Source organism: Globicephala melas, chromosome 3 (genome assembly GCF_963455315.2).
Source record: "Globicephala melas chromosome 3, mGloMel1.2, whole genome shotgun sequence".
NCBI classification, from domain to species: domain Eukaryota; kingdom Metazoa; phylum Chordata; class Mammalia; order Artiodactyla; family Delphinidae; genus Globicephala; species Globicephala melas.
The window spans coordinates 124,187,861-124,212,989 of NC_083316.1; the positions used below are offsets into that span (position 1 = coordinate 124,187,861).

Consider the following 25,129-nt stretch of genomic DNA (forward strand, 5'->3'; position numbering starts at 1 on the left):
AATGATAAAAATCAATTATCCTGATTTGTGTATCAGGAAAGGTATACATAATTTTTATGACCCCAGACCAACAATTCCATTTTCAATCTATTCTTTGTATTTGAGCACATGTAACTGGCCTGGAAGAAGAAACTTACTTAGGAAATGGAGGACTTGAATGTGGGAGAAACTGGTCTATCCCAGGAAATCAAACAATGTGTATTATAAAGTGACACATCCCTGATTGTGCAGCATAGTCCTCAGTTCACACCTATTTTCTCAGAATTCTTATGAATTCTCAGTGTCCGTATTCACTAACATGAGTGTCTCAGTTTAGATGATATATTGTAGGATGAACCTATTTATACGTAACATGCCGGGGTCAGCCCTGGTGAGAGCCCTGAGGTTAATTCCTCTTCCAAGCCAAAACAGTGACTGTACAATGGCTGTTGGCAGGGAAAAAAAAAAAGTTATTTTAATGGTTTTGTTTCCCTCTTTAGAGCAGAAGAGCCTTCTTAGGTCTGAATCCCTAGAGACCAGACCAGTTTGGAATCACCATGGCCAAGTTCATGGGAACGGCACTAATTCAGAGTAGTGGGTTCTCTCACGTTTGGAAAGCCAGTTATGCAAGAGATTACGAATAAACTATCTTGAGCATTTTCACAGGCCTCACCAAAGCAGGACGTTAGATGAGATCAAATGGCTGCCTTTCCCTGCATGACCATATTTTTCCTGGTATCCTCCACTTTGGCACAGATTGTTTTTTCAGGTAAGCATATGTCTTTTACTTGCAGGAGAGAAAAAGAGTCATTTATGACTGGATGGGTAAAGTTTTGCTGAAACATAGGCCTTTGGGCTTGATAATACAAATGGGGTATCAATTGGGTATCACTATTGGAAAGGGATTGCTATAGGATAGCAATTTAAAATTATTTTGAACATGACAAATGAAACAAAATAAACCAAAATGAACAAAAGTTTAGGTTCAAAGATATGTCACTGCCTCCATACCCTTTTCCTTCCACTGCAGTCCCACCCTCATCTTTTATGTAACCAGTCTTATTTTAGGTACCTATTGGCATCCTGCTTTTCCCAATTCAGAATGTTCTGAAAAGCAGTACATATCAGTTCACAGGGATTTCCTCATTCTTTTATACAACAGCATAAGACTTTTTTGGATGGATGTACCAAAGTTTATTCAACCAGTCTTAGGTGTACGGGCATTAGTTTGTGTCCAATATTTTGCAATTAAAAAACATGCTGCAATAAATAATCTTATGCATATGTATTTTTCTATCGTTGGGGGTTTATCTTCAGGGTAGATTCCTTGAATTGTGATTGAATGTGAATGCAAAGTAGTTTTGTTCAACGTTGCCAAATTTCACTTCATAAAAGTTGTGCCAACTTGCATTCCCACCAGTAATAGATGGTATTTCAATATAGTTTTCATTAGCATTTTTCTTATCATACTGCATTTGAATATCTTTCACAAATTTAAGGGTCATTTCCATATCTTCGGGGTTTTGTGTGTGTGTATGAATTGTAGGTCCATGTATATAACTCATTCAGCAATTGGGATTTTTTTTCCCCTCAATTTTAAAGTATTCTTTATGTATCAGGTATATTAGCCTTTTATCTATGATATGTGTTGCAAATATTTTTTCCAGTTTATCACATATCTTTTTTAGTTTATGTTTATATTTTGTCATGAAAAAGTTATTTTTATTTGGATGTAATAAAATGTATCAGTCCTTTCTGTTACTGCCCAGAGATTAATGAGTCATTATCAGAAAGTCTTTCATATATTAAGATTAAAGAGCAACTCAGTTGTGTTATATTTTGATCTTTGTATTGTTTTGTTTTTTATGTTCAGATCCAGGTCCATTTGAAGTTTGTTCTTATGTATGGTATGCAGTGTATATATATTACTTTATTTTTACTAGATGAAGGCTTTTATTTTTCTTTTCTCATAACTATATCCAGCTGCTTTTGTTATTAAAATATTCTGGCTTTTTAGAATTAGAGAGGAGCATTCCATCTTTTTTATTCTCTGAAAGAGTGCATATGTAAACAGCATAGTCTATTCCTGGAGAGGTTGGGAGGTTTGTTGTTTCCTTTATGTGAAGATTTTAAAATCGTACAACTTTTCTAACTTTGTAAATTGTGACTTTTGGAAAGCTAGAATTTTCTTGGATATTTTAAATATCACCTAACAGTGAGAGATAGGGCAAAACTTCAATAGGTCTTTTCTTATTTTATTCTCCCATAGCCAGCTGGTCATCCTCTATCCCTAAGCAACACCAGCACTCCTCGCACAAATCAGTTCACCATATCCCTCAGTCTCTCCAGAGCCAAGGAACTCCTAAGCTTTCTCATCATCATTCTTAGTATCCTCTTTAGTTCAGCATCTTGGTAGGAACTGGCCTAATCCTTTATTTACTATATTACTTTTAATTTTTACAACCATCTTTAAAATGCATACACTTATCCTAATTGTTGTGACGAGGAAACTAAAGCCAACAAAAGTCAAGTGACTTAATGAAAATAACACGGTTTGCAAGTTAAGCATACAACCCCAAATGGTTTTTAACTCTTTCCTCAATGACACAGCAAATTTATAAATGAAGTCAGGACTGTGAAAAGGAGAGAATAAATAAATGGATGAAGTAGTTAACAAAGGAATACCACCCACAAATTTTGTTGCCACAAATTATTTTGTATACTTTGTGCAAATAAGTAATTGCATTACATTTCTTTGTTCAGTCAGTAACTTCAGTGAGTGAAATCAGACTCCACGGAGAACTGTTTCTTTTAACCTATTGTGTCTGTACTTTATTTGCAGAAATCTTCAAACCCCATGACTATTCTAAATGGCCTATGGTAAATTTAAATTTCTAAGTTCTGAATTCTGATTTTAATCTGATCACTCTCCTGACATGAGAGACCTAAAACTTCATAGTGGTTAAGTAGAATGGAAGTTTTCTATGTGACTTTGGGCATGTATCTTAACCTCTTAGGCTTAGATTTACTCCCATGTAGCACAAGCGTTGTAATAGTAAGATGCATCTCTGAACATTAAATGAATTAATACCTGTCAATTGTCCAAGGCCACAGAGTTTAACAATGGTATATACAGAATTTAATCCCAGTCTCAATACAGAACCCTCACTCTTAAAAACTACATTTAAGCCCCTATCTTCTAGGAGTTCAGAGACACATAACTATCTCTACTCACAAACTTCTTATAATGAGTTACTGGCATTGGGACTCCAAGTTTAAGTGAAAACTTTGCATTTGGGATTTAAGCTGAGTTATTATACTGCTTATGACTAGCAAATGATGAATGAGTGAGGATACTGTAGTTAGAAAAAAACTTGCCTGACCAAAGCCCAGAGGAGAGGAAATCTTGCAAAAAGATCAATTGACTAGTAACATTTGATATTATTTCTATGTAGGGCAGAAGTGACAGGCCAGGAATAGATGAGGGAAAATCTATCAGTTGTTATTCATACGATATTTTATGATGTTTGTAGCCCCCATGTAAAATGTACTACCCACTGGATCCTCTTTATGACGCAAACTGTCCTGAGGTGACAGCATATGTTTGTGCTACAAATGGCCACACTTACAAGAATGAGTGTCTCCTTTGTGTTGATCAGTGGTAAGTTCAAAATAAAATACCATTATTTTTTCTCTATATTTCTTCACAGAAATTTCCAATAATTTTAGCAAGGAACTGGATTTGCTGATGCATGGGATTTTTTTTTTAATAGCCTCTATTGTTCACAAAAGACTGAGGACAGACTACATACATAGTAAAGAGAAAAGACTTTTTAAAAAATTTAGTTAACATTCAAAGTTGACTCATTTAAAAAAAAGAGAAAGAAAAGCTTACATGATATTTTGGCAGAATTGTACAGAGATCATATTAGTAGATAGTCTATAGATTATATTCAAGCAATAAATAGAAATCCATCTTAAAAAAAATCAAATTTTCTTTAACAAGTCACAGTGACATCCCTATGAGTAGCACCCATATTGTTGCCTGGAAGAAGTAAATATAGATACTGATACAGACATACAGACACAGACATAAATACAGGTGTAGATATACACGTAAGTAACAAAGTGATTATGTGGTCTTACATGGAAAAAAACTGTCAAATTTTTTTGCCTTTCAAATAAATTCAATGGGAAATTTAAATTAAAAAGTTAATAATATTCCTTGTGATATATTTTAGCTCTATTTGAAATTGTTTTTACAAATCAGCCTTATCGTGTCTTGTCAGTAACTCTTCCATGACCTATGAGAGCCTCTCTGTTGGGAGTCTCCAGGAGTACCCTCAGGTTTGATGATTCCCTAGTAGGACTGATAGAACTCAGAAAAGCTGTTATATGCATGCTAACAGTTTATTACAATGAAAGGATACAGAATAAAATCAGCAAAGGCAGAAAACTCATAGGGTGGAGTCTAGGAGATCAGGTACAAGCTTCCAGTCGTCCTCTCCCAGGGGAGTCACACAGGCAGTGCTTAAATTCTCCCAGCTATCATGTGTCATAACTTATATAAAGTATTGACAACCTGGGAAGCCCCACCAAAGCTTTGGTGTCCAGGGTTTTTACTGGGGACATGCAGCACCTACATGATTGACAACTACTTAGTCTCCAGCCCCCTCCCCCTAGGAGTTAAACTGATACAGAGTGGCTCAGCACCACAGGTGAACAAAAACAGGCATTCACCTCAGGGTAAATTATCTGGCATGACCTATGGCCCTAGGTTACAAAGTTACTCTTATCAGCCAGAATATCCCAAGGGTGTAGAGATTACTTCCTATGAGCTGATTTGAGCATCTCAAGTCTGCTGAGCTAACTCTTTAATGCATATCTTCCTTTGAGAAGAATCTTCACGGACTCATCACGTTAGCATGCCACTGCAATTATTTCTGAGCACTGAAGGAAACGAGGTGTAGAAACTAGTCCAATAAAGGTAATACTTGCTCATCTTCAGAGCAAGTACTAGACTCAGAGGATGACTTTAAAGGAAAAGAATGGGAACTGAAAAATGTGAATTAACCATAAAGGAAAAGAATGGGAACTGAAAAATGTGAATTAACCAAGTATCTCCCATTGACTTCAAAGAAAGATGAATGAGAATTCATGAATATTAGCAGACTATGTAGAATGATTAAATTACATAATCATTCCTTCCAAATGTGGTGGTTGTCACTTTCTCAGGCAGGGCTAATTAGGCAAAAGACTTTGGGAAGTGTCTTCTTAGCTCTTCCACATAAGCCTTTTTCACACTGTCTGGTATTTGGATGCACAACATTAAAATGAGCAGCATAAGAAGGACCCACCCACAATGGCCTGGGCTTCTGAAAATCAGCATAGGTTGATGCAGAATTATATTGGGGAAAATATATTATATTTTCCACTCTGCTACAACCAAATGGCTTCTCAAAGATGGTTCTGAGATTTTTTTCAGCCTCATCTAGGAGACTTGAGAAAGTCTCAAAAGCTCTATCAGCATGCCTCTGATCTGTTCTGGCATTCTCTCACCCTCTCACTCTCATTCTCTCTCCTTCTCTCCTTTCTTTCTTTCTTCCTTTCCTTCGTTTCTATCTTGTAAGTCTGCCAGATACACTATGAACACTGTTTTTTCTCAATCAAAGTATAAATAAGGAGCCTCTGCTGATTAGAAAAGAAAAAAATGGTTCTCTCATTGGAGCCATTATGAACATAGTTCTTATCAAACATATCTATTTCTGGAACACAGAGAACACTGATGCCAATGGCAGGGATGGTACAGTTGCCTGTATATTTGTTTTAATTCTCACTGTGACTTGCATGTATAAACGTGGCCTTCATGCCATTTCTGGATCTCGGGGCAACAAGAATAGTCATTATGCTCTTTTGAGTAATGGAGGCAGAAGAGTAATTCTTCTGTCTCTGCTCTTAGCTAGTGTTTTGAAGAAAAATTCTGAGAAACTGGACTTACAATCCTGAGAGATATCCGCCATTTATGAACAATGTAAATCCCTTGAAAAACAGAAAACTTAAGTGTGCGTCTTGCTCAGAATTGAAAAAAAAAAAAAAATCAGTCATTATCCTTAAAGGAATCCCCCAAGCCTACTCAGTGTAGGGACCTCATAATAACTACCAAGAAAATAGAGTTGTCGGGCTTCCCTGGTGGCGCAGTGGTTGAGAGTCTGCCTGCCGATGCAGGGGACACGGGTTTGTGCCCCGGTCCGGGAAGATCCCACATGCCGCGGAGCGGCTGGGCCCGTGAGCCATGGCGGCTGAGCTTGCGCGTCCGGAGCCTGTGCCCCGCAACGGGAGAGGCCACAACAGTGAGAGGCCCGTGTACCACAAAAAAATAAAAATAAAAAAAATTAAAAGAAAAAGAAAATAGAGTTGTATGAAACAGATCCCAGACTCTTCATAAGTTTGTGGTCTTACGTGGCAAAAAGAATATATTACATAAGAAAATTCATGATAACAGAAAACAGTATTGGTTCTGTTTAACCAGAATAGTATTTCAGTAAGTTTTTATGGTTGACAGTATTTCAAAAATCAGATTTTACCTAAAAATACAGGTTTCCAATTTATTTTTTAAAAATCAAACATTAATAGTAAGCTAGGATTTCACATTCAAGAAATAAGCAACAGTTATCTAGTAGCAGTTCCCCATCTAAATGGAGTGCAGGCAATATATATATTATTTTTCAGATTCTTTTCCATTATAGGTCATTACAAGATACTGAGTATAGTTCCCTGTGCTATACAGTAGGTCCTTGTTGTTTACCTATTTTATATACAGTAGTATGTATATGTTAATCCCAAACTCCTAATTTATCCCCCCAACCTGCTATTGCCTTTGATAACCCTATGTTTGTTTTCTATGTCTATGAGTCTATTTCTGTTTTGTAAATAAGTTCATTTGTATCCTTTTTTAAGGTTCCACATATACTGATATCATATGACATTTGTCTTTTTCTTTTTCTGACTTACCTCACTTAATATGATAATCTCTAGGTCCATGCATATTGTTGCAAATGGCATTAATTCATTCTTTTTTTTACAGCTGAGTAATATTCCATTACACACACACACACACACACACACACACACACACACACACCCCATATCTTCTTTATCCATTCATCTGTTGATGGACATTTAGTTTGCTTCCATGTCTTGGCTAATACTGCTATTAACATTGGGGTGCATGTATCTTTTCAAATTAGAGTTTTATTCAGATATGTGCCCAGAAGTGGGATTGCAGGATCATATGGTAACTCTGTTTTTAGTTTTTTAAGGAACCTCCATACTGTTCTCCATTGTGGCTGCACCAATTTACATTCCCACCAATGGTGTAGAAGGGTTCCCTTTGCTCCACACTCTCTCCAGCATTTATTATTTATAGAGTTTTTAATGATGGCCATTCTAACTGGTGTGAGGTGATACCTCATTGTAGTTCTGATTTGCATTTCTCTAACAATTAGTGATGTGGAACATCTTTTCATGTGCCTGTTGGCCATCTGTATGTCTTCTTTGGAGAAATGTCTATTTAGGTCTTCTGCCCATTTCCTGATTGGGTTGTCTTTTTTTTTTTTTTTTGATATTAAGCTGATGAGCTGTTTGCATATTTTGGAAATTAATCCTTGTTGGTCTCATCGTTTGCAAATATTTTCTCCCAGTCCTTAGGTTGTCTTTTCATTTTGTTTAAGCTTTCCTTTGCTGTGCAGAAGCTTTTAAGTTCAACTAGGACCCATTTGTTTATTTTCGTTTATATTTTCATTACTCTAGGAGGTGGATCAAAAAAGATACTGGTGCCATGTATGTCAAAGAGTGTTCTGCCTATGTTTTCCTCTAAGAGTTTTATAGTGTCTGGCCTTATAATTAGGTCTTTGATCCATTCTGAGTTTATTTTTATATATGGTGTTAGAGAATGTTCTAATTTCATTCTTTTACATGTAGCTGTCCAGTTTTCCCAGCACCACTTATTGGAGAGAATGTCTTTTCGCTGTTGTATATTCTTGCCTCCTTTGGCAGTTAAAGTATTCTTAAAGAAAAAGTGCAGGGACTGGTGGCGCAGTGGTTAAGACTCTGTGCTCTCAATACACAGGGCGCAGGTTAGATCCCTGGTCAAGGAACTAGATCTTACATGCATGTTGCAACTAATAAGAGTTCGCATGTCGCAACTAAGGAGCCCGTGTGCCACAACTAAGGAGCCCACAAGCCACAACTAGGGAGACAACGAGCTACAATTAAGGAGCCGGCCTGCTGCAATGAAGACCCGGAGCAACCAGATAAATAAATAAAAAGCTAATACTATGTTGAGAGGTTTAAAAAAAGAAAAAGTGCAAAAGAAAATAGAATGGGCAATTTACACAGGGCTCATTGCTTGGGAAAACGCATGGAACTGAGAAACTGCAATGTCTTTAGGGAAATAAGGAAGATAAAAATTGTGTTGAAAGGAATGTCAGGTATTTAAAGGACAGTAATAAATAAGGGTGGAAAGTTAGGCAGAGGCTAGTCTTCTGGGAAACATAAATCCTAAAGTAAGGGGAACAGACTGTAGTCTATGGGCAGTGTAAACCTAGTGAAAATTTGAGTAGAGTGTGAATTATGTGAATTATTATGCATAGCCTTATTGCCATGGTTATCTTTTACTTCTTGGTTGAAAAATTTGACATTGCTACACTGAATGAAAAGGTATTAACATGGGAATGGGTTGGGGAATGAAAGACTCTCTACTGAAAAACTTCACAGAGCAATTTTTGAATAATCAGGACATGGGGGGGAATGTGCCAACTGTGGTGGCCATGAAAAGAGATGGAGGTAAAGGGAATTGTAGAAGCAGCTCCCTTTCTCAGGACTTCATTTGGAAGAGAACGGATGTGAAGCAAGGCCCCCTTTCCTTATGATACTAATCTCTTTTTTCTTCTCTTTTCTTTAGGGAATTCGGTCCTCATATTAAGTTTGATAAATACAGAAAATGTGATTAATGGATAACAGAGTACTATATACTTGCTTATTCTTTTCACTAAATTCTGAAAATTATTTCTTTTGGAATTTGAGGGTGTATAATAAATAACACAACTCCATGCTGCACCCAAATTTGGAACAACATTGGAAACAAAAGAAAACTAATGGAGAACTGAGTATCACATTTATTAGAAATAAACACCATACTGAAAAAGGTGGTAGATATTCATCTCTGGGTACCGATTGTTTCAAGTCAGCTTCCAGTTTGCTTGGGGCTGAGGCCTGTTATCAAACGTGCTTATGAACACTCCCCTGAATTCAGTTTATTCCAGATTGCAGGCTTATCTGCAAGGTCAGACGCTGCCCCACTAATCTCGCTTAAAGACATGAACAAAAGAGAAAATATCCCCTCCACACATGCACACAGTTGTTTGAGAATTTCTACCTCATATTCATAAATGAAGCCCACTTTCAGTAGAAGAGAAAAAGGTCCACATGCTAACAGAAGGAGAGAAGAGCCAAGAGCTTTGGGGAACAAGCAAGTTTTTGAGAGAAAAGGAGAGAGTGCTCATCGTCTGACCCCCAATTGCAGTATACCTAATGCTCACTCCATCCCATTGTTCACATTACATCGTTCAGTAAATTCCCTTTTCTTTTTTTGCTTGATCTGGTCTATAATCTGTCACTTGTAGCTGAAAGATCTTGACTAATACAGGGAGATGAAGTCATTATTTTACTTAAGGCTGGGGAAATGAAAAGAGCTCTCTCCTTTGCCATGTGTGCTCTGTGTTAGTACCTGTTGTTGCCACTAGATGCCAGCCTCAATCTTCTAACTTAATCTGACGAGTTGAACCAGACAGGTCCAGAAAGGTATGCACAAGTCTACTTTCTCCATCTCCTTCCCAGCATATATACACAGTCCACCTCTGCTAGCAGGGGAGACCCTCGTCCTCTTATGTCTTCCTCCCTCCTGCCCCCAGCACTCCAGGCCAGTAGGATCCAGCTGGGTGGCTCTTTTTGGAGCTGGGGTGATAAAGTTTCAGGTCTCTCAGGTCCCTTAAAATGAAGAGTCTCTTAAAATACAGACCTTCTCTTGTTAATTATCATCTTGTATAGTTGAACACTATTTCATTATTTCACCTTTCCATCTCTGCCTCACCAAAAATAACAAAAGCAGAATCTTCTCCTCAAAAAGGGGTGGGAGGTATAACTTGTCCTACCACAGAATAAAAAAGAGAGAACCAGGAAAATTCTATCTTTTATTTTCCCCTCCTCAAAAAAAAAGAGAGCCCACAATTATTCTACTTTAGTAGGAAAATAAACAGGCATAGTTAGAAATCCCTGACTTAACAAGCATCTTCTCTGTTGTGTGAAAATGCTGGGCTGACTGGGAGACAGATAGGAACACACACACGGTAACTAAGCTCACATGAAGTGTAAGCTGAGAATGGAAATAACCATCTGAAGTTTTAGAAGAGAACACAGGCATTCCAGTAAAGGAAGGGCAGTTTGACATCTTGGCCCAGCCTTAAAAGAAGAGGTAGAGTTCTGACAATAATTAGCCCATGTTCACTGAGCACATGCACCATGCCAAGTGCTGTGTTTTATTTGCTTTATGTCAATTAATCCTCTCCACAGTCCTATAAGCCTGCTACCATTGTCACCCCCATTTTACAGATGAGGAAACTAAACTTAGACAAGGTAAACTATGCAATCTTGTAGTTTATAAAGGACTGAAATTTAAACTCAATTATCTTGCTCCTAACCACAACCTTATGTTGTCTACAAACCCAAAAGGGACTAGAAAAAGAGAGCCTAGATGCACTAATGGACAAATAATGTAACAAAATAAAATTTTGTTTTCAAAATTATAAAATCATTCCTCAAATGGGAGCCAAGTTTCCTGCTTACTTTTCAGGTATTTAAAGTAAATTAGTTAATACTCACTTAGCATCAACTTTTTAGGCTTGATCGCCATTTCTGTTTTCTGATCTCCAGATCTATTTATTCTCTACAAAACAGTAAGAAATTTTTTACAGAGCACAGGCAAATAAAACCTATTGGTTTGTTTAATGAACATTTATTGGGTGCCTATGCTGTGTCAGACACTGTTCTAGGCACTGGGCAGATAAGGCCTGTATTCTCAAGGAGTTCACATTCAGATGACCTTGGTAAGAGCATAGTGCTGGGGGGAAAACGATAACAAACAAATAAACAAAACCCACGAGTAGCAAGGTCAGGAGTGGATACTGCCTGCTATAAGCAGAGAGATTGCTAGAGGGGCTAGGAGAAGTCAAGACCAGATGTTGAGATCAGAGAGACCTGGGAAATACAACGACGTCATGTAGGTAGGCCTTAAAGCCATGGATAGAAGTCTAGGTCTTATTCTGAATGAGATGAGAAGCCGTTAAAAGGGTATTCCTTTAATACTTTGAGCTACAGCCTGCTCCTCTAGACGCAACTCCTGAACGTAATTTATCTGTAAACACTATGGCGGATTTCTCACTTCTTCATCTGCCTCCTGACTTTCCAGACCCTTTCTCCTCAGAGCATGGTCAGGAACAGCACTGGGAGCTTGTTAAAAATGCAGAATTGCAGATTTCACTGCAGACGTGCTGGGTCAAATTCTACAATTTATCAAGATCCCCAGTGGAATTTTAATGCATCTCAGGTTGAGAGGCATTGATGTATACTCCTTAGAGGAGACTTTGGGAAAGAGAAGTGGTTTTTTTTTTGTTTTTTTTTTCCCAATGGTTTTGTGTTTTTCCTGGGAGACACATATGCTCCCAAGTCATTGCCTGGCTAAGTGTTAATGAGTCTGAACAAGGCTCACCTCAGCATCATTAGTCGTTAGTGGTAAATGGCTAAGAATACAAGCTCTGAAACCAAACTACCTGAATTCAAACCTCAGCTTGATCTCATGTTACTTAAGTGAACTTCAGCAAGTTAGTTAGCCTCTCTCCTCTATACCTTAACTTCCTTATGTGATAAAAACTGTTCTTGGACAGGGAGATCAGCCCGGTGCTTTGTGACCACCTAGAGGGGTGGGATAGGGAGGGTGGGAGGAGACACAAGAGGGAGGAGATATGGGGATATATGTGTAGCTGATTTACTTCGTTATAAAGCAGAAACGAACACACCATTGTAAAGCAATTATACTCCAATAAAGATGTTAAAAAACAAAACAGGGCTTCCCTGGTGGTGCAGTGGTTGAGAGTCCACCTGCAGATGCAGGGGACACGGGTTCGTGCCCCGGTCCGGGAAGATCCCACATGCCACGGAGTGGCTGGGCCCGTGAGCCATGGCCACTGAGCCTGCGCGTCCGGAGCCTGTGCTCCGCAACGGGAGAGGCCACAACAGTGAGAGGCCCACGTAATGCAACAACAACAACAACAACAAAATCCAAAATCATATTATTTTTTAAAACATTTTCTCTACAAGAAAGTAAGGTCCAAGAAATAAAGTCCTCACATGTCTTATTTATCTCTGTATCTCCAGTGTGGATAACACTGCCTGGAACAGAGAAGGGAAATGGTGAGGTTATTACCTGTGTTGTACTATTATTAAGTAACTTTGCATTGATATGTCAGGGTAGGGAGGACATACAGGATTATATACTATAAAAAAATAGTAAAGAAGCTGATCTATATCATCTGGAGAAAAAAGAGACCTTGACTAGGCACTCTACAGCTGCCTTTGCATACTTGGAGAGAGCAGACACATTCTATTGGGCTCCACTGTAGAGAACCATAATATATGGAAACCAGATAGAGATGCAGTTCTGTTCAATATGATAAAGAACTTCTGAGCAGTCCAAACAGACCAAAAATTCAATGATCTTCCTTGGTAACTAGTCTTTATATAGAACATCATGACTTTATGGGAAACTGGAGTAACTCCTTATTTGTTAATGTCCAAGGAAAACACCAACATCTCTTTAGATGTTATGTAATGGGTAAACTGTGGCAAATTAAGTTTGCTGAAAATTAAGTTTAAAGTGAAAAAAAATTTCTGTATTGTAGAAAATTTAATAGAACCTTTAATAAAATAAAGTGCATTATGAATCTCCCAAAAAGAAATAGAGTGTCTAGGGTTTCCCAAGTCTAATTGACCAAAGAGTCCCTTTTTCAAGAAATACTAGTTAACATTTCAAGGGACACCAGTGTCTGGAAGATCAAAGGTCTAGGGTTCTCTGCATGGAAGAAGGACATGAATTGGTAGAGGGTGGGAGTGCAGAGGGAAGAATGTTATGGACTGATTTGTGTCCTTTCCAAAATCCACGTGATGAAGTCCTAACCCCTAATGTAACTGTATTTGGAAAAGTGGTTTCAAAGAAGTAATTAAGGTTGACTGATGTCATAAAGATGGGGCCCTAATCTAATAGGGTTTATGTCTTTATTAGAAGAGGAAGTACCAGGCCTCATACACTCAGAGCAAAGGCCCTGTGAGGACACAGTGCAAAGGCGGCTGTCTTCAAGCCAAAGAGAGAGGCCTCAGGTAAAACCAGCCATCCTGGCTCCTTGATCTTGAAGTTCTAGTCTCCAGAACTGTGAGAAAATAAATTCTGTTGTTTAAATCACCCAGTCTTTGGTATTTTGTTATGGCAGCCCTTGCAGGCTAATACATCCTCTAATGTTGGCTAACTCGGGTTACAGGTGTTCCCTTCAGCACTGAGCACAGTAGACAGGATTTTACTAACAGGAGCTGGGAGGTGTGTGTGTGTGTGTGTGTGTATGTAATCTAGATTCAGATAGTGTCAGGTCACCTAGAAGCAACATGAACCACAGGAAATAGTCTTTACTGTTAATTCACAACATCTTGTCCCATGATTGAAACTACTAAGCCTCAGTGATTCAAAGAAAATTGAATAGAACCAAAGCATAGGATCCCTAGATGTGCTAACTCCCTGTTCCCACAAGAGGCAGGGAACAAGGTCCTGTCAGACACAAATCAAAATGCAAAGATCAAAATGCAAATATTCAGATCTCTGGGTCACTGTGACTCAGTGCACAGAGGCGTGATCACAGTGGAGGGGAGGGGAGGGGGAAGGGGGGAGGGGAGGGCAAGGGGAGGAAGGGAAGAGGAGGGGAGAGGAAAAGAGTTGGAGTAGACTGCCCTGGGGGTCCAGTGGTTAGGACTCTGCGATTCCAACACAGGGGGCGTGGGTTCGATCCCTGGTCAGGGAATAAGGATCCCACATGCTGTGCAGTGTGGCAAAAAAAAAAAAAAAAAAAAAAAAGAGCTGGAGAGTGAAGGGGCCACATAGGGAAGGGAGAAGAGGACAGACAAAAGGCTAGAGCTAGTTCAGTCAAATCTAGGCCACTGATTTTAAACTGCCACAAGAAGGCCTTGAAGGTGTTGGATGCCAAGAAGGAAGGAGCCTGGGGTTGGGGGTGAGCTGGTACAGAAATTAGGAGAGAAAAACAGAATTAAGTAGTAGAGTTCCAACTTCTCCCCAGCCAGCCCCCATTCTCAGCCTTATTTATTACTTGTACATATTAGGGTTCCTAGGAGGGGTTTTTAACTTGAAAACTTGAAGCACCAGTCTAGTTAATCTCTCTAGCTGTGGGGGAAGCAGAAAGCACCAGATGGCAAAAGGGCTGTCACAGCACTGCACCTTAGATGAAGGTGGAGGACAGGGGATGAGGCCTTGTCTCCTGATTCTCAATCATCCCCTCTCCCACTGGGATCCTCCTTCTTTCCAGATGATTCTCACACATGAAAAAGCCATGCACCCTGACCTGGTGCTCAGCCCTGTCTGCTTGCTCACTTGAAACATCAGCTCTCCTTCCTGACTGCTCTGATGTGGCTGGTTTTACTCCTATTACTCCAATTTCCAATATGTCTTCAGGTCTACCTCTAAGATTTCGATTTAAAGGCAATACACCAGAGTGAGTAAAAAGTATGGGCTCTTAACCTTAACCATAAACTAGCCATTTCTCTAAGTCCCTGTTGCCTCAGCTAAGTAACAGGGCAAAACCCACAGTGATTCAGTGTCATAACATATTTTGGAAGGAATGTTAAGCATGGTATTGACTGGGTCTGCTAAAAACTAGTACTAATTTTGTCTAGCGGCCACTAATTTTATATCCTTTGTTGACTATCTGACTTGCTCCCATCCACGTCTGTGCCAAGCCTTCTTCATTCTACTCCAGCTTCCAGACCAACCTGATTCTTCCACTGCAAAAGGCAACCCCAGAACTTAACAGTCAGAGCCAAGCTTACAATGGGTACCCCTTCACCTTTCTTTCTCTTCCTTTCACAATATGTCTCTATACTCATCCGCTCTTCTCTGTCTTCCATGTCATAGGGAATGGTGTTACACTTGTGCTCTTAATCTTATTTCTTACTTTTCTATACTCCTCTAATTAGACACCCTCCATCATGTTACCTTAAATTTCTTCTTCTTCCCTTTGTCTTTAAGACATGCTCAGTCCATCCTAGATCTTGCTGAAGCCTTTGTTTTTTCCATTCTTCTCCTGACTATCAAACATCTAAAAAAGAATAACCCTATCTTTCCACTTCATCCTGATCACCCTTTGATTCCATTCCCAATCCTTTTAGCTAAAATTGCATTTTAAACTGCAACAAAACACTTCTTCTTGAAATATAATGGCTTTTTCTCAGTATTCATTCTCTTCAAACTTTCACAGTAAACAATAAAGCTTATAATTCACTCTCTTTATTAGAACATTCACTTCCCATTTTTTCCGTGACTGAACCTAATAGTTTCCTACATTAATTGGTATCATGATCTTGGGAAGATTACTTAAATCCTCTGAGCCTCAACTTACTCACTGATAAAACTGGATAATAAAAATTACTCCCTCAATCAGTTGTCATGAATATAACATTCCATATCATTAGTTACCCTATATCAAGCTCTAATTATGATCTTAGCATCTGATATACAAACACACACACATCAGAGATTTTACCTATTTATAGACACATTTATATATATATATATATATATATATATATATATTGTATTTCACACTCAAAACCACTCTGTGAGGTATTATTTCTATGTTACAGATGAGGAAACTAAAATATCAGAACTTAACCTATGCACTCAAAGTCACACAGCCAACATTTATTAGAAACAAGATTGCAAATAAGATCCATGGGACTCAATGCACACTTTTTTTTTAAGGCTGTACCATGTGGCGTACGGGATCTTAGTTCCCTGACTGGGGATCGAACCCATGCCCCCTACATTGGGAGCATGGAGTCTTAACCACTAAGACTAAACCACCTAAACCGTCAGGGAAGTCCCAATGCACATATTCTTAACTAAGAGATTATACTGCTCCCCAAACAGATGTAAGAGTCTAAATTTTAGGGAGGCATGCAATGTCATTTATTATCTTTTGTATGTGTTATGCTTCAGAATGTACTACAATAAGCCTGCCAAGCAAAGCACTGGTGAAGCAGACTCTACTGCCTTCCCCCAGGTTTTCATACATATGTCCTCAAGATCAAAAGATAAATAACAGACATTTGGATAACTGTGCTTGGAAAATACAGTTTAAAATCTAATGTCAGCAACTCACAGCGGAGACTCTTGGCCTGTCAATAATAATAATAACAATCACAGCAACAATTACATGCACTGCACTTGAAAACAGACTTTCATGTAAAAGACTCCAATTATGTGAACTCTATTGGGGCTAGCAATAGGTCCCACTTGACATGGCATGAAACTAAGGCTCTGGGGTGGTCTCTGTGTCATTTGCCAACTATTTCCAGTTCTTCCCATTCCGGTTTTCAAGATTGGTGGTCAGTGGTTAAGAATCTGCCTGCCAACACAGGGGACACAGGTTCAAGCCCTGGTCCAGGAAGATCCCACATGCCGCGGAGCAACTAAGCCCATGTGCCACAACTACTGAGCCTGCACTCTAGAGCCCGGGAGCCACAACTACTGAGCCCGCATGCCACAACTACTGAAGCCCACGTGCCTAGAGCCTGTGCTCCGCAACAAGAGAAACCACCGCAATGAGAAGCCTGCACACCGCAACGAAGAGTAGCCCCTGCTCAATGCAACTAGAGAAAGCCTGTGCACAGCAAACGAAGACCCAACACAGCCAAAAATAAATAAATAATTTTTTTAAAAAAGAGAGAGAGACAAGGTAACACTGTACCCAGTAACCTCTATGGTTAGGCCAGGCCACATCCACATGACAGTGAAGGAGAGTGACACTGGTGCCACTTCTGAGATGGAATATTCAATTGCTGTAAATGGAAATCCTCAGGAATGCATCTTCACTTCACCTTGACAATGAACAATATTCCAAATGGTGACTACCCTGTCTACTTGGAATCCATTGAAGGCATGCGGCACCATCAGCTGACCACCATACATGTATAGCTTGAGTAAAAATCAACTTGTACTGTTTTAAGTCACAGAAGTCTTGGGATTATATGTTACCACAACATAACCAGCTCTTCCTAACTGATATAGGCTCATGGCACAACTGACTTCCCCAAGATCACACAGCTAGAAAATGTCAATGCCTTTCTCCAAGCCTCATAAGTGCTAAGGTCACTAGTCCTTCCACTATATCCCAGCTTGCTTCATGGGTTTATTGCCTCGAATATAAAACAACATTTTCCCAGGAGCCAAAATATAAACCTAAGTGTAACCTGTCTGATCTGAGTTTAATATCCTCTATTTTGGTGAAATAAAGAAATTTTGATATTTTCATTTATTTCGTAAATAGGCCAAGCAGCCTATACTTAATCTCTTCTACTATATGAGGTTTGGAAATCTAAGTAACAACATTCCCCATCTCTAGAGCAGACAGAAAAATACTTCTCACCTTGCATAATCAATCTGTTGGTCAGACAGGAAGTAGCAATTGAGTGACAAGGACTGTATCACCACCCAGGGTGTGACACTGTGCTCTGAGAGCCTCTCAGAGCCAACACTGACTCTGGATGACCTCACAGGAAAGGTGGAGAAACCAAGCATTGCCTTATAAACATGCCCCTTTCCTAGGGTATGGCTGATGCAGTTGTTGTGACGGTCCTGAGCAGCCTCTGAATCACAGCCATCTCCATCATGAAGATCATTGGGGATCTCCTTCTGTTCTGTACAGTGGCCCATCTCTGCACCTGCTCAGGTAAGTTAAGGGTAGATAGTGCCCTGTATAGCCATTAAGCTTGTTCTCTGAAATAGCCCCTCATAGGATGTGAACATCTCAGAGAAATGTCTTGTCATGTGGATTTAAAGTATACTGGTTTGTAACAGAAACAGCCCTGGCCTGGAAAAGGAGACACTTATGTCCCACCTGGAGTTGAGGGATTTGGATCTAGTGCATTCCTTTTAAGGATTTCTATTTCCATTCATGGAACCAAAAAAACCCAAAGAAACAGAAAAGCCTTATTTTTTCGTAAGTCTCCCATTTTATTAGGACACTAGAAATTGCTGGTGCTATTAGATACTACTCAGTGCAAAGACTCAGAGAAACTTGGATCTCTCTCCAAATCAATACAGGAGGATTGATATAAAGCATGATTCTCCAAAACCCAGGAGTCAACAATTAAACTTTTAAACAGTGAAAAATTACTTAAATAAGATTCTGATGCCTTGGAGATATTCCATTACATTCCTTTATATCGACTAGGAGGGGGAGAATATCAAAGATGGTGCTTCAGGCTCTTAGAAGTGGTGACTGCAATATTTTTATTGCTATCTGATGTAAAACATTATCAGAAACACGATGAACTCCAGAAAACGTCCCATGGTCAATAAACGGAGGAACTTTGGATGATTCTCTTACTTGAACCAAGGCTTACCTAATCTATTGGCCATTTGGCTTCCTCAGCAAACAGCTGGGTTTTGTGAAAGGACGGGGTAGGTGCTGAAACTCATCACCAGAGAACTACAGAGTCTCAATCGACAGACTTTCTGTTAATTAATGAGATATCACAACTTTGCTTTATTTTTAACATTTCCAACTGTATATCTCTTTCAGAAGTTGCCAGTCTGCCTTTAAAAACAGTGAGTATATTGAACCACATTTTAATTTCAGTTTAATTTCCTGTTTAGTTTTACTTTAATTTCCTATTTACTATATTTAGCCAACAAATACTTATGAAATATATATGTAAGATTAATTCAGTATGCTTGGGGGGGGTGAAAGGGAAGGCAGCCACAGATAAATTGCCTTTGCTTTTCAGAAGGCAGCTGAAGAAATATGACATACATATATGTAAATAACCACAGCCTAAAGAAAATTTTCCAGAATTAAGAAAGAGCAGGAGAGGACTTCTAGCTGAGAAGATGGTGATGTCTTCATGGAAGGGATAACATGTGAGAGGCAAGAGACATTTACCTTGGTTAATTGCACAGACTCTGGATTCAGATCCCAGCCCTACCACTTACCAGCTTTTATGTTAGACAAGTTCTCTTTTTAAGCCCAAATTTCCCTCATCTGTAAAATAGGGGTAATAGTAGAACCTACCCTATTCAGTTGTTCTGAAGATTAAACAAAGAAATTTCATGTAAGATTTAAGTTTAATGCCTGGCAAAGAAATGCACATATGTGTACACACACACACACACACACACACACACACACACACACACACATAATAGAAGTGGTGCTGGTAGTACTAGTATTTGTCAGAGTGGTCATATTATTATCAATAGAAGTAGCCACGGCAGCATCAGAATATTGGAGCTGGGACATCCAAGATGGTACTGTGCTTCCTGTTCAGTAGAGGCCAGGGTAGCCCAGCTTGAGGACCAGGAGAAAAGCAGGACATCCTCCTGTGACTGTCGCAGGTAGACTGCAGCATTTACGAGAAGCACCCAGTGGTGGCCATCCCCTGCCCCATCACATACCTGCCTGTTTGTGGTCTGACTACATCACCTATGGAAATGAATGCCACTTGCGTATTGAGAGCTTGTGAGTACTGCATGGGAAGAAAAAGCACTTAGGGCAGCGTCCTCCACTGCAATCTTCTCCTCTTTCCACAAGCCTGCTTAACTCTCCAGAAGCTATACTCTGCCCACCCAGAGAAGCTGGGAGAGATAGAAAACTTGCTGCCTCACAGTCAGATTAGGGTTGAGCCACCTGCTCTGCCAGCTTGGACTGGTCCCTCCATGACAGAACCTCTAATTCCTGTCTGTCAATTGAGAGAGTCTAACAAGACCATGAGCTTCCAAACTGCTGTCCCCAGAGCCCAGAGGTTCTGTAGAGGCAAGTCAGGAGTCACCAAAGAGGTTATGGGGATCGTTTGGGGTGGTCTCCAATCCCAACCAGCTTTGGACTATTTTAAGGAGTAGAGTTCCAAATAATTTCTTATTGGAAGAAAGGGTTCTGAATCCCACACTAAAAAATAATTGAAAACCACTCTTACATGACTTCTAAGAGACTTAACAGCCAACAGATGATTCTTAGATAAACTGTAGCCAGAGGGTCTTTACCCTCCTCAATTTCCTAGTGGCTCTAAATATCTGCAGCCTTAGGGAGATAGGGAGGATAAGGCTACCACAAAGATTATATTTTCTTTGATCTAAAATAGGGGAATACAAGCTGTCAGTACTTGGACCAGAATCCCATGAACATGTTTTAAGTATTTTGTTTAGCCTGCACAGGGTTTTGGAAGGCAATAACCACCAGGCAGATGTCACTTCTTTGGTACAAAACAGGCAACTCAGCATTTGCTATCTTAACACCAAGTCCCCTTTGCTCACTGTTAACTCTCTTTTAGACCACTGGATTTTGGCCACTTATCTCAGATCTTGTGGTTTTTCATCTTTGTGACTATCTTATCAAGTTAAAATACGGAGTTAGGGCCTGAGCCCAGAAGGATATGTCTACATACTGATTCCTACTCAGGAACTTTTATTTCACAAAAGGGAAGATTCTCTAATGTGCACAGACACTGGGTCCTCAGCCTAGAAACCAGCCTGTGTCCAAGGACACTGAAGGGGACATGTGGTGGAAGTTCTCCTCACTAGTGCAGGATCCAGCCTCATCACAGGCCCTGCTGACCAGAAAAGGCTGAGGGGAAGCCCACCTCAGCTTCCCTTGTCAGACGTCCCCCTTCTTTGTTGTTTTAAGACACTGGGTGATCAGTCTGGGCTCTGGGATAAGTGGAGGCAGCAGGTGGGATGGAAGTGTCACTGGTCTAGGGACATTCTGCTTCTGCCTCTGTCAGAAACTGCCTGCGGCCAGGACATTCCTTTTTAGGGACTCATTTTCCTCATCTGTAAGATGAGGTTCTGCCTATAATCTCTATAGTTCCTTTCAGCTCTAATATTGTATAAAATTTCCTCTTGTGTTAATGAATCCTGTTAACTGTGTTGTTCCCATAGGAAGAGTACTGAAAAAGTTCAGTTTCTTCGTGAAGGAAGATGTTAACTTTTCCATAGACATGATTACAGAGCAAGGATATTGTCATTGTCATCTTCATCATCCCTGGGCCTTTTCCCTCATGTTGGCACAGGTTCCCAGGGGGTGGGGTTGGTAGGGAGGGGGCAGACACAGATTCAGAGTCATCTTTGCTGGGTGGAGAAAATTGCGCTCTTCTTCAGACTCCCCACCTCACTGACTGACAAATACAAACATGTCAAAATAAACTAAAAAGTACAATGAAATTCTAACAATTCATTGTTGAGGTCTAAGTATCAAATAAAATAATTACGCTTATTAAAAACTTTGTAGAACTATCATCTACCTAGTAACCTTAATAGATCAAAAGATAAAAACCCATTTTAAATGGAACATAAAGAGCAAAATATGTATAACACCAAGAGCAATGGTCATAAATTTTTTTAGGAATGACATGCCTTCATAACTACAAATTTATTCCATAAATACCTTTCATAGTAATAATTTTATAGCAAAAATTATCAAAATAAACCAGTGAACTTTCTGACACAGCTTAAAAAATCTAACTTAATCCTAAGGTTTAAAAAGTATATTTTTAGAATTGGCAAAAAAATTTTCATCTGCAATGAAAGAGACACTATTTGGGTAATTTATTTTCTAATTGTTCTAATGAAACTCTAATTCCTGGTCAAGTCTTCTTTACTTGACATACCAGTCTGTTTTAACAATGATGCTGTGTGACTCTACTCAGGGAGTAGGGCACACTTGTAAATGCTACTCTAAATTTAACACAGCTCTGAACCACCTTTATTATTTTAATTATCAATCTAATTGTGCCACCAACGTCACCTATTCCATGTTAATAAATACCGACCCATGATTTTAGACTCCCAACCCTCTAATCCTAATGTTAAATGCATAATTTATCCATAAACCTAGCCAGTTCATAGTGTTTAACTCAAATCTATGCTTAACACTAAGCTCACAATATTTGACTCCAATCTGTTAATCACAGTAAGACACTCAGTAATCTAATAATTCTCAGCCTTTGATGTTTCTGACACACCTTCTCAACCCAATCATAGACATGAAGAACCAGTACGTAAGTGCACAAAAGAGAAGAGATATTGGTCCAGAAATGCTGAGTAGTGAATAAAAACAAAAGACCACTCTTTCTCCTTCTGTTTCATTTCCTCTTTTTCCTATCAAATAGTTTTCCTTTTCTCTATGTTATTTTTTTCTCTTTCTATATATTCCTTCTCTGTGATTTTTTATTGCTCTTTTAACTTTTCCTAACTTTTCCTTAAATTCAATACCTTTTTCTCATTCTCTCTAGCCCCCATAAGTATCTTTTATTTATTCAAGCCTTCCAACATCCATACCTCAAGGTCTGACTGTAAATCCCTTTGCAGCGATGGTCAGATGAGCACATATACCCACATACACCCTTTGGGAAAATTTATATTTTTAGACATTTGTCTCAAATGAAGAGACCTTGGGACCCACCTCCAAAACTTTTATCACATATATTATTCTGTAGTCAAATCCTTACCTAGGTTTGAGGCCTAATTTATAGCTTATATCTCAACATTTAGAAATAAATTCTAATTTCACATAAATCCAAACAATGTTCACCTTATATCTAAATCCCAATTTTTACCTTTTACAGTTACTTCTATAGCGTAATTCTTAACCATTCTCCTCAAAAGCCAACTCTTAATTCTCTCTTTTAACTCAAACCTCGAAATAGAAATCTTTAACATTATTCTGCATACAATTCATTTCATATAAATAAATCTGAGAACCAACACTGAAGTCAGTCCTGAACTTTTAAAACTGTCAACCAAATTTTTTGTTGTCTCTGGGTCTTATTTCTGTTCACTGATTGAATCAAAATGCCTGTTTATATGAATACGGTACTCTGCTTGTGTGTGACTGTGTCACTGGAAGCTATAATCTCACTTTGTGCGTCAATAAGTACTTAGGTATATGGTCACACGTGACTCTTTATAGACGACCAGATCATTGCTGGTGGCCCCAGTGATCTGGCCATAAGAACTGTATTTGAAAGTCATTATGCATGAGAAAATAGTGAGTTACTCATTTTCAGTTTATAAGTATGCAGGTTGTTCCATTTAATATCTTACTGTTGACTATTTACACTGGTACAAATAAGTCCCTGTTGTTGGTTTCCCCAAGTACTGAAAGGCTGAAGTTGAAATAAAACAAAAATTTAAAACACAAGATAACAGAAAAAATAAAACACGGCTAAGGAATTTTCATTTATAACAAAATCATTTTTCAACCTGAACTGTTTCTTTGACTCCAGTTGCTTTAAAGTTAAATGATTTCAAGCCAATTCTGTGCCTCTGTGACAAGCTGCTTCTATCAAGACCTAACTGAGTCTGCCTTACTGCATGTCTCTCTCAGCTTGGGTCTCCTGGTTATCAGTTTGTGCCTAAAAAGCTGCCAGGAAGTGTCTATTTCTAATAGTCTTGTTTATTTCCCACCGTGTCTATAAGCAATCTCACAGAGTTGCCTGAGAGGTGGGACAAGCAAATAAGTTCCTCACCTTCCACAGTCATTCTGCCGCACCAGTGAAGACACGATGCACTTGTGGCTTCCTCAAGCCAATGACCTGGGACCTCTGTGTTCTTTGGGAACTTTGGGGAAGGGATCAGTCTTGCCCACATACTTGGAGCTCTGGATTATAAGCCTGGATCTGGAAAGCCAGATATCTAATCACAAATGTAAATGTGAAGTAAATTTGTTTTTAAAATTTTACATTTCCAGGTTTAGGCCTTGGAGAACACATGATTTTATTTAGTTTTACTTGCTTCTCTGTACTCATAAACATTTGCATCACTGAGGTCTTTATCAACCTCATCATCGTCTTCATTATAAAACTCCACCAAGCAACTCATGAGAACACATCGAACCTTTAAATAGAAGACTGTGTGCTTACCCCAACCTGAACATTTACCAGGTGTGTAGCTATGGGTAGGTCACTCTATATGTGCAATATCCTTTTCCTTACTGATAAAATAAAGAGAATAATAATCCCTAGTTTAACCTGTATATTGTGAGAATCAGATGAGATATGCATGTGTACATGCTTTGTAAATTATAAAGTCTGATAGAAATGAAAGGGATGATTATGATGTGTATGCCCTTTCTTCTCCAACATTTACAAAAGCATAAAAACATATACCACATTTTTTTTGCAATATGCTTGGCATGTTAAAGTCTCATGACCAGTAAATTCTCAGGTATTCTTCCTTGGTTTGAGAAATGGGAACATTTCTGTTCATTAGAAATTGATACTAGAAAGTGAAAAGGAGAATATGTAGTTTAAACATATAAGATTATACACATTTACTTACACAGTTTGCCCCATTTGAACATGGCCTCACTTAATAGCATGAGTAAAATTGTAATAAAAATGATATTTACATAATCTCAAGGAATATTATTACAACGTATTTATTAATTTTGAAAGGAAAAAAGAGTAACTTTACATGGAGAACCTGGCAGCTACTAACTTACTCGAGTGATTAAAGTTAGCATCATTAGTGATGGGGCAAATCAACATCATGTATGCACACGTCAGGGGTGGGTCCAGGGGTGTATCTAGCAGCTGTGGACTTTGTTGGTACACTCACCAGGTAGTGGGTGGCATCACAGGATCCCAATGACCAGCACCTGGGAAGGAGTACCCAGAGGTCCCTTTCAAGGCAGGAGCACTCTGGTTCTGCCCACGTAACACCACAGCTTGGAGGCAGATCTAGGGTGAACAGATCCTGGGGGAGCCC

The 25,129-nt window shown here is 39.1% G+C and overlaps 2 protein-coding genes across 12 annotated transcripts in view; one reads left to right on the forward strand and one right to left on the reverse strand.

Moving 5' to 3' along the window:
- The window catches only part of LOC115847471 (sperm-associated acrosin inhibitor-like), an 86,245-nt gene that overhangs the window by 28,852 nt on the left and 32,264 nt on the right, over positions 1 to 25,129 (reverse strand). The gene's annotated exons all lie outside the window — the stretch shown is intronic.
- On the forward strand, positions 679 to 8,990 carry SPINK13 (serine peptidase inhibitor Kazal type 13). The gene is made up of 4 exons (XM_030847350.1): positions 679 to 748; positions 2,822 to 2,859; positions 3,513 to 3,640; positions 8,942 to 8,990. The coding sequence occupies exons 1-4, from the start codon at positions 679 to 681 to the stop codon at positions 8,988 to 8,990; spliced, it is 285 nt and encodes a 94-aa protein (XP_030703210.1).

What these genes read in the sequence shown, in the direction of transcription:
- SPINK13 (XM_030847350.1), top strand. Translation starts at nt 679, where the DNA reads ATGGCTGCCTTTCCCTGCATGACCATATTTTTCCTGGTATCCTCCACT. An exon ending in GGCACAGATTGTTTTTTCAG is followed by an intron (nt 749 to 2,821) that starts GTAAGCATATGT and finishes CTTTATTTGCAG; the next exon opens with AAATCTTCAAACCCCATGAC. An exon ending in ACTATTCTAAATGGCCTATG is followed by an intron (nt 2,860 to 3,512) that starts GTAAATTTAAAT and finishes TGATGTTTGTAG; the next exon opens with CCCCCATGTAAAATGTACTA.